At 38.1% G+C, this 10,442-nt stretch overlaps 1 protein-coding gene across 5 annotated transcripts in view; it reads right to left on the bottom strand.

The window, feature by feature from the left end:
- AKAP11 (A-kinase anchoring protein 11) overlaps nucleotides 1-10,442 on the bottom strand; it is a 61,356-nt gene that overhangs the window by 18,157 nt on the left and 32,757 nt on the right. For 3 of the 5 annotated variants that reach the window (XM_025874828.2, XM_025874827.2, XM_073894493.1), the window contains 3 exons: nucleotides 6,759-6,914; nucleotides 1,916-1,999; nucleotides 1,102-1,148 (listed from right to left, as the gene is read on the bottom strand). In XM_025874828.2, coding sequence (XP_025730613.1) covers nucleotides 1,102-1,148; nucleotides 1,916-1,999; nucleotides 6,759-6,914 — 287 coding nt within the window. The remainder of the gene's footprint in view (nucleotides 1-1,101; nucleotides 1,149-1,915; nucleotides 2,000-6,758; nucleotides 6,915-10,442) is intronic. The other 2 variants (XM_025874829.2, XR_012378789.1) reach the window with 2 other exon arrangements.

Below are 10,442 nucleotides of genomic sequence, written 5' to 3'. Positions count from 1 at the left end.
TTCTGAAACAAATAATGCAACATATGTTAAGAAAAAAGAAAAAGAATAAGATAGCAGGTGGGGAAGAATGAAGGGGAGTAAGTCAGAGGGGGAGACGAACCATGAGAGACGATGGACTCTGAAAAACAAACAGGGTTCTAGAGGGGAGGAGGGTAGGGGGATGGGTTAGCCTGGTGATGGGTATTAAAGAGGGCACATTCTGCATGGAGCACTGGGTGTTATGCACAAACAATGAATCATGGAACACTACATCAAAAACTAATGATGTAATATATGGTGATTAATGTAACAATAAAAAATAAAAATAAAAAAAAATAAAAAGACTAGCTCAAAAACAAATATCTCAAACAGTATGAATATTTTTAGGTGCCACTCTATAGAAGACATTATTGGTATTTATATAATAAAAGAATAAGCCATCTAAATACAATGAAAATTCAGCTTCAACATGGAAAGTTTCTACATTCACTCAGACATTCTAATATTTGGATTAAGGATTACAAATCATGGTCGAGAACACCGTGACCAATGGTATCTAGTATTTAGATATTTGGAATCAGGTTCATCAAAGGAAGAATTAAATATTTTCTTCAAATATGTATATTTGTGAGTTTAGGAATAGAAATGAGAGAGGGAAGGACTGATTTTAAAATATCTTTTAATTTTTACTTACTAATTTATGTAACATCAACATTAAACACTAATTTGAGAGGTTACTAGTTTGGAAGGAAAAAACTAGGGCACATGCCATAATTATAATAAGTTATATCTTATAATGTAAGGGTTTTATGTTTAGAAAAAGATAATTATAGAGAGATTATCATACATTTCCCTCTCAAATCACTGAGTAATTCTTTTAAAGTAGTTCAATCTTTATACCAATGGGCACTTCATTAGTTTAGCAATCAAATGGTATAAATGGTTCAGCAAAGGACCTGCCACTGGATACATTAGTTCAAGAATATCCTGATTTGTAATGTAAATACCCTGATTTGTAATAACCTGGAGCCTCAGTGATGAAAATGCACAAGGTGAAGACTCATCTAGGAAACCTTAAACAAAAAAACATGCAAACACTTTGAAAAACAATCTGTCAATTACCTTCTCCATCATCCTCACGATCTTCTTCTTTATCATCTGGCCCATCACTTTTCGAATAAAAGAGCAGAAGCAGTTAAAAAAAAAAAAAGCTTTAATTAATAATGGTATTAAAACTAATTCTTAAAACGTGGAAAAGAATGAATGTTACAATATGATATATGACATTTAAAAAGGGAAGAGATGACAATAAGAAAAGGAAGCTTTGCTTCTCACACCATTTCATGTTAAAATCTGAATTGTAAATGATGCTTAGACAGGTCATCAATAACCAAGAGGTTCTACCTTACCGTGATAGAGAACGCCAAGTAATTTCATGATAAAATTTAATTTCAAATAATTTAAAGCTGAAATAGTCTACTAATTTGGTTTTGGATAACACAGCATTTGAATTATCATAGACTGCCGTGGCATCTACTGATGCCAAGGACATATTTTTAATGCACTAAAAATACATTTTTCCTACACTTTCCTTACATGTGAAATAAAATTACATACAAAAACAACACAACAACAAAAACCAGAAATCCTGTAGGAAGCAAGCTCTTTTTAATGAAATAATAATTGGTAGGATGAGAAATAGCAAGCAAAGAAACACATGCATAGATGTAACACATTTTGCAATTAGATGTCAGTTGCCTCTTAGCATAATTGAAGTTTCTCATTAGATGTAAATTATCAAGCAGAATCAAGTCCAAACATAGGAGAGAAGCAGACTGATACATATTGGCACTGTAACCCACGTTCTTTTAAGAATATGACATCATGCATTAGTGTGAAAGACTCATCAGTTTGTAAGTTTCTGGACTGGACCAACCTGTCTGATGTTGGAAAGGATAAATTGTCCTCATACAAATCTCCTTCTAAACCAAGACTGCTCCAGCTACTGCTGTTACCATTACTGCCAGAAGAAGAAAAGAACAGAGCTGAACCAGAAAATGAATAGTAAAGAAGACCTTGGTTTTCCTTGGAACAGCTTCTGTCGGTGCTAAGTGGGAGGTTCGGAAGCTGCCCGGCAGAGTGGTGCATCCGCGGAGGCTTTCATCACTGCAACTGGGCAGTCTTGGACATTTGGGAGTTCTCTTACTTGTCCTCCACAGATCAGGAAAATTATTCTCATTTTATATGTATTTTACATATGAACACAACAGAATGGCTTGTAGGACAGCAAATGAATGTGTGAAGTAAGAAGTTTCAATGATTTAAATCAATATCTATGGCAAATCTTGAGATATAATTCGTAAAAAGCCAATACTCTTCCGTTTGGATAAAATTTTAAAAGACCACAGGTTAACTATCTCTCAGCTCTTTAGACAATGCAAACACTGATGGGTTTGGGGGGGCAGGAATAAAAGGACAGGCACCAAAACATAGTCCCAAATAGACCTTTTCTAACTACTTGGAGAAAAGATGTTTTCTGATTTCAAAATACTCTTATTATGTCAATTACTTTCATTTCATATATTACGTATAATTCAGTAGGTGGCAAATAACATACATTTTCTTCAGAATATTGAGTAACTGAGGCTTAATACACCTGTCTGGTGGGCCAGTCCCTAATGCCATACCTTCTTAAACTACTGAATCAAAAGAAGAAAGCAACTATATTCTAAAACTGCGGCAAAGCAATAAGAAACAAAAAGCGACTGTGTTCGGAAACAAAACTAAATTTAATTTTTCAGATTAAAACCTAAACATGCAATTTAAAATACTAATCATTAAAATAATTAGTAAGCACATTAGTTCGCAGTGATAAGCAGCTTATATTTCCCCACATTAGGCTAGGCAATTATAAAAATTAATACGTACACAAACCAAAATTTTGGGTCTGAACAGTGAATTAACACAAAATCATCTTCTGTGCATCAGTAAATGTTGACAAGGTTACAAAAAAAAGGATTATTTAAAAGTTCTAAAGAGTTTCCAAGCAATTTCAATAACTTGCATATCCATATTTACTCTGGCGCTAGCAAACGGTCACAAACTAGACTGTGTTAGAAAAGTTAAAACTGAGCAGTGTCTTTTCAGCCTATGTTCAAACAAATATAGCTCTATTACAAAACCATGAAAACAGCCAGAGTTTTGCCTATGTAGCCTGCTGTCAGACAAACCAAAGATAGGAAAACACAGAAATACAGAGTGGACAGACAGCTGTGAGCCAAACCAAAAGGAAAAATTGAGGATCTCAAACATTGCATTCACCTCTACTAATAGAATGGTTTTCTATAAACAAAGAAAAATAATACAAAATTAAAATTCTTACCCATATGCTGACAACAATAATGAGGGCTCCTTTTAATTAATCATCAAAATCCACCACCTAAGGTTTAGGTGAACATGCAAAGATATAATGCCTAAAAAATGTAAAGACTAAAGATTCAAACTCCCTCTATTTAACCTCATTCCCCCTTCCTCTTGCCCCTCAAAATGGGTCAGATGCCAAGTCAGTTATTTATAAAATGTCACCTCTAACTAGGGGGCCCACGTAATTTCTCATGTAAGCCGAATACTTTTGGAAATGAAAGAAGTCACCATTAATAAGTACACCAGAGCAGCAGAAGTAAATTCAGACTGTCCCAAGCAAACCGGGAGGTACAATGGTCCTCCATTAACCCGACATAAAACAACTTAATTTCTTCACTTAACGGTGTTCCTATTTCATTCTTAAACACTGCCCTGCTTCCATCATTTTCTTTTACATCTTTTCCTATTTCCTATCTATCTATTCCTGTCTGTGTATTTTCCATCTTTTCATAATTCCTAGGTCTCGAGCAGGTGTACCTCAAGCCAGTGGGGGTCAGGGGCTAAGACTCTTTATCGTGGTTTTCAGCCACATAAAGACTACTATCGATTTTGACGTATCTCTTAAGTATTATCTCAAAAATTCTGCAAGCCCGGTCCCATCTCTTACCTAATCTACTACATAATTTGTAAGAAGTTCACAGACTGCTTGAAATACTTAAGAGATGCACATACATAGACCAAGTCTCTTTCAAATCAAATAATTACACACTCCTCATAAACACCGGTGAAACTCTGAAATTGTTATTTCTTTTTTAACTGCTGCCCTCTACTAAACTTCCTACTTGAGAGTAAAAGCACATGAAGTGTCCAAACCATTGAGGTCTTTTATCTCCTATCTGATCTCTGTACCAGAAAATTACAGTTCCTACAGCAGATGGCATCAAAGACAAAACATGTGCAGCTATGTATCTTAAGTGTGATCTCTGAAACACCTGCATTAAAATCATCTGAGATTTTTGGGACCTCCAACGACCTAATGAATCTTAATCTCTCTCTCTCTCTTAATCTTAATCTCTCTAGAAATGTTATGTTCAACAAGCATACTACCAACCCTGGATGAGCCCTACTCTTTGTGCTTGAACCTTAATAACCACAGAGCATAACTGTTCTGTGTTCAATTAAAACTACAGGTATTTTTCTGAAAAAATGCTGTGAAGCCAAGTTATTCCCCATCCTGAATTCAGTTAATTTTCTGAACCAAATGCATTTACCCATGTTAAACATAATTCTTTTAGTCTCCACCCGATTGGGTCTTTTTGAAACTTGGTTCTGTTAATGAGATGATCTTTTCATCTTTGTTTTATGTCATTCACAAATAATGAGCAGAGCAGTCCCTTCTTATCTGCAGAGGATGCATTCCACGGCCCGCAGTGGATGCCTGAAACCATGGGTAGTACCGTACTCTACATATACTACGTTTTTTTCTTCACATACATACCTATGATGAAGTTTAATTTATAAATTAGGCACTAGTAAGAGGTTAACAACAAAAACTAATAATAAAAGAGTAATTATAACAATATACTATAATAAAAGTTATGTGAATGTGGTCTCTCTCTCTCAAAGTATCTTCTTGTATGTACTTACCATCCTTGTGATAATGTGAGATGATAAAATGCCTACATGATGAGATGGAGTGAGGGGAATGACACAGGCACAGTGACATAGTGTTAGGCAACAAGTGACCTTCTGACAACATGTCAGAAGGAGGGTCATCTGCTTCTGGACCTTAACTGACCATGGGCAACTGAAACTACAGGAAGCAAAACCGCAGATGGGGGCGGGCGGGGCGGGGGAGATTACTTATCCTCTATCACTAATAAAATGCTAAAGAGGCCAGAACCAAGGACAGAGCCATCCAACCAGACAACATTCTGCACAGAGCTGTTCAACTGGCTACAGGCCCCTTAATGCACATGCCATGAACCCTAGTTCGCCCATTTTAACAGCAGGATTTCCTAAGCAGCAACGTCAACCCTTACTAAAATTCTAGAAACCTGTGTCTCTCCAAGATGAGAGAAGAATTTAAGTGTTAACATTCTATTCCTGGGAGAGTCATGGAAAGGGCCACATGATGTTTGTGATATTACCCCTACTTCCCACTACCAGTTTTAAAGACTGTCTTTTCGGACCCAGATTTTAAGAAGTATTGGTGGTTTACATAGCATTTTAAGAAACTATGACAAGATAGATGTTTTATAAAAACTAATACTTATTGGTTAATCCAAACATCAGACAAAATGCTCTGAAATGATGTCTTCTAACAGGTGAAAAGCCATTTCCTTCCCTTCATCCCCTCCTCCCACGGTCTTCTCACTTCCTCCTCTTGGTAAGTCAATTCCAAGGGTTCTGTTCCACTGAAGCCTCACAGGGTCCCTTCCACAGTCCGAAACTAAGAAGCCTTTCCTCTCCCTAGACTCAGCCCTGGATGGCACTGATTATTTCCAATTATCAATTAATGTGGATAAAAATTTATGGCATTTTATAGTTTAGTCAGGAATGCCTTTAGAGAGTTAAGAATGTAAGAAACAAGTGTATCAGAATAAAATATGCCAAAGACTGTTATTATAAACAAAATAAACTAAGACAAGTTATATATGAGGTAAGTGCTTCCTGTGTATAAAACCATATTTTTATAAGGAGTTTATGTATTTTCAGTCATTCAAGTATAAATGGTCCAGGTCATTTTGTTCCTGAATAGCAGGGCAAGTGAGGAATCCTTCCCAAAAAAGATATTACTTTCACTAATAACAAGAAAATTACAGGGTCGTTAAGATACCTTTTACAGAGACAAACTATGAGAGACTATGGACTCAGAGAAACAAACTGAGGGTTTTAGAGGGGAAGGGGCTGGAGGGAGGGGTTAGACCGGTGATGGGTATTAAGGAGGGCACGTACTACATGGAGCACTGGGTGTTATACGAAAACAATGAATTGTGGATCACCACATCAAAAACTAATGATATATTGTATGGTGACTAACATAATAAAATAAAATTTAAAAAAAAAAGATACCTTTTACAGATCACTGCCTTTTTTCTCAGCCTCTAAAGAAAAAAAGGTACCCTTCTTAAAAAGTGAGAGATATAAAAGTCCAGGAAAATCCTAAGGGTATAAAATCCAGTGTATGCAATATTTTTCATATCAACCATTGGCACACGCAAAGAAACTTAGCTTGGCTAATAACTATACCTAATAAATGTGAAAAACCATTAGAACCACATTATGGATAATAAAATACATTCTGAAAATAATAAAATATTTTCAAATTCATCATTTTTAAACACCCAATATAAATTTACTCCTGAGGTCTGAGGACCTAAACTAAGCAATCACACATGCACAACTTTAGTTACCTTTCACTTAGGTGATGAAAACTGCTACTTTCATCCTGGTGTTCATCTTCAAAACTTAAATTGGACCAGCTACCAGTGCTGTCATCACCAATACTGAGATTCATCTGCTGGCTGCCAAAAGACTCAGTTGACTGAAAGTCTTCTATTTCTTTTGGACTGAAAAAAAAAAAAAAGGAAGGAAGGGAGGGAGGGAAGAAGAAAAGGAAGGAAAGGAAGGAAGGAAGGGTGAAAAGAAAAAAAAATTCAATCCAATTCTGACTATCAATTTGATGATAAAGATGACAAAAACAATCGATAAACACAGCCACACCAGTGGCCCATCCAACCCTTTGTGTCTGCTAAAAAAGACACTTTGCAGGAGAGCATACTACTTTCAAAGTTAACTGAGCTATATCTATTATCCATCCCAAGTGCTCTCTTTACCTAAATTCTCTTTAAAGCAATTCACCGTTTCAACTGGGACCACTATAGAGGAGCACAAATTTCTAAGTTTATCACCTACTTTGTAAGACAGTACTTTTAGTTGTACTGAGAGGACGCTCTTTCTGGCTTCAAGAACAAAAAAAGTAGTTCGAAGAATTCTAGTATTGTCAAACAAGCCTAGAGTCAAATTTAAGATTTTGAGCATAGGGTCAAAACCCTTCTTATTATTTTTCTCAATGAAGAAGAGACATTTATATTTTTATTCCATTTTCACAAGAAAGGCCACTGTTCGATTACTGTAATTGGCCCCTCTATATTTTATTCTCAACATAGCAGTTTAAAATGATATTTTTCAAGATGAAGAAGAAAAATGTTAGTCATCTGATCAAAACATCCTGGTGGCTCCACACCAATCAGAGTAAGAGTCCAAATCCTTATAGCATACTTGCTGGTACAACACCCTCTCCTAGTCTCCATGGTGTCCCATCTATTACTCGCCCCAGCCCCCTTACTGCAGCCACGCCTGCAGCTTCCCCAACACACACGATCCTACCCCTCCGCCTGGAACCCTCTGCCCCAACTCCCATGTGACTTATTCTCTCTTCACCTTTGGCTCTTTGCTCAGACGTTATTTTATCGGTGTTGCTTTCCCCCTCTCTACCTATTCAAACCTGCAAACCAGGGGCGCCTGGGTGGCTCAGTCGTTAAGCGTCTGCCTTCTGCTCATGTCATGATCCCGGGGTCTTGGGATCGAGCCCCGCATCGGACTGCCTGCTCGGCGGGAAGCCCGCTTCTCCCTCTCCCACTCCCCCTGCTTAAGTTCCCTCTCTTGCTGTGTCTCTCTCAAATAAATAAAATCTTCAAAAGAAACAAAAAAACAAAAAAAAAAACTGCAAACCATCCCCACCTGCTGCCACCCGCCTCCCCACCCCACACCCACACCTCCCTTCCTCGCTTCAGTTTTCCTCCAAAGCACTTCTCACTGTGTGACGCACTTGGCTATTTTACTTGTCTTTTTCTACTGTAACATAAGCTCCAGAGAACACATATTTTTGACTGTTTTACTTATTTCTGTATCCCCAATGCCCAGAATAAGTCCTGAACTGCCCCACCCCCCTCTGGGGCTATCCTCATCTTATATTTAAGATACAGCAACTGGAATTATACTCGACAGGCACCTTATTGTTTTGAGCCATAATAGAGCTCACTTTTTTCTTTTTAAAATTTTTAACGCTTTTCTGGAATGTGCCACAATCTAATGGTTTTTTGGCTGAAATGACCCACTAGATGAGGTCTAGAGGAAGAGTTTTAACGACTGCCGGGTTACTCTGGCTCAGAAATAATAGCTCAGAATATAGTTTAGATGTTTGCTCTGCTAAAAATACACTGCCATATAATTCCCCATTTGACACTTCACATACCACCCACATACCACCCTTCTGTACATTACAGCTTTGTGAAGCATTTATGGTTATTTTCATGAATCAAACATTTACAAGAAAGGGGATGCCAAATGATACCTTTAAAAATAATCCATCTGAACGAATCCCTCTAAAGCTTGAAAGGCAAACCACTTTAACTTCAGAAATAGGAAAACAGTGCACTGTACAAACTAGAGCCAGCTTTTAGTAATCAGCACTTACAGAACTCTACACAACTGTTAAGAAGAGAAAAGGGAAAAGAACTACAAAGTAACATTCTACTGGCCTTGCCGCAAAGTCCGACTAGGACAGCACAGACTTATTTATAGGAGCAACTCCCTACCTACTCACCCAAGGGAGTTAAGAAGGGGAAGTGAAAATACTGAGCTATCAATAGCAAAGGCATGTGCCAGGCCCTGGGAGGGACATCTTAGAGACTCTAATGTAGGGGAGAGTCTCTTTTCCTCCCAGGGCCTTGGGGGAGGAACAGGGAGAAACAGTTAAAATAGCCTGAGGCCAATTTTGTTTGAGGAAGGTTGCTTCAGTTGTAGAAAGGCCTAGTTTACTACCACTTATCCATTATTGTATCTATTAACCACTTATTATATGTTTATCTTCATATTAAGAACTGACAGGCAGTCATGAACAAAGGAAATGCGGGTTTGCAGATTTTTACTGTAAAGGGCCAAATAGCAAACACTTAGGCACTGTTGGCCACGTCTCTACTTCAACTACTCAACTCTGCCGTTAGAGCATAAAAGCAGCCACAGACAATACATAAACGAATGAGCACAGCTGTGCTCCAATGCAACTTTAGGAACATTACAATTTGAATTTCATACAATTTTCACGTGGCACAAAACAGTATTCTTTTGATTTATCAACCCCTGAGGAAATGTAAAAACCATTCTTAGCTCACAGACAATAAAAAATAAACAAAAAACAAACAAGCAGAGGCCGGATTTGGCCTGTGGGTTATACTTTGCCAACCGCTGCTCTAGGAGAAAGGAGGCTACCTGATGACAGCAAACAGAGACCTCCCTTGGTTCACAAGAGGATGCCACGGCACAACTGGACTCCAGGCTCCTGGCCAAACTGCATCTCCCTACTTTAAGATGGCTGAGAAGAGAGGCGGGCCTTGCCACGGCTTTGACAAAGGCTACTAAAAAAATCTGAGGATTCTGTGACTTCATTTCAACTCTAGGAACTTTCTCTGTCCAGTGGGACTAACAAAATCCTACAAACTAATAACACAAGTTGGTCCTGATGCTCTCCAGGGAGTAAAAAAAATGGTTAAAAGCAAAAATTTTAACTAAGGTGTTGGAATCACTGAGCACAAGGCACAGCTACTGAAGAAGAGGACGCTGTGAGACCATCAGAAAGAACTGTCCCCTTAGACGGGGACCCATCAAGAGAAGTGACGACAGGGGCGCCCGGGTGGCTCAGTCATCAGGCATCTGCCTTCGGCTCAGGTCATGGTCCCAGGGTCCTGGGATCGAGCCCCGCATTGGGCTCCCTGCTCAGCGGGAACCCTGCTTCTCCCTCCCCCCGCCCCCCGGCTTGCCTGTGTTCTCTCTCTCTCTGTCTCTCTCTCAAAAAAATAAATAAATCTTTAAAAAAAAAAAAGAGAGAGAGAAGTGATGGCAGTAACAGAAATCTTTGGAGAATTTTTAAAGCTTTCTTCCCTCACAGCAGTTTGGTTAAATTATGCTCTTTATAAGAAAACTTACCTTTGTGAAGAGAAAGAAGAAAACACTGTAAAAAAAACTTAATCTCAGAATAGTTAATGATCACGGTAATACTCTACACTCGCCATCTAAAACTCTCTGGCTTTTTCTCC

The sequence above is a fragment of the Callorhinus ursinus genome, unplaced genomic scaffold, assembly GCF_003265705.2.
Source record: "Callorhinus ursinus isolate GAN/ISIS: 27379988/994484 unplaced genomic scaffold, GSC_fseal_2.0 scaffold7, whole genome shotgun sequence".
NCBI lineage: Eukaryota > Metazoa > Chordata > Mammalia > Carnivora > Otariidae > Callorhinus > Callorhinus ursinus.
The sequence above is the reverse complement of the archived record's forward strand: the minus strand, read 5'-3'. Positions and strand labels throughout refer to the sequence as shown.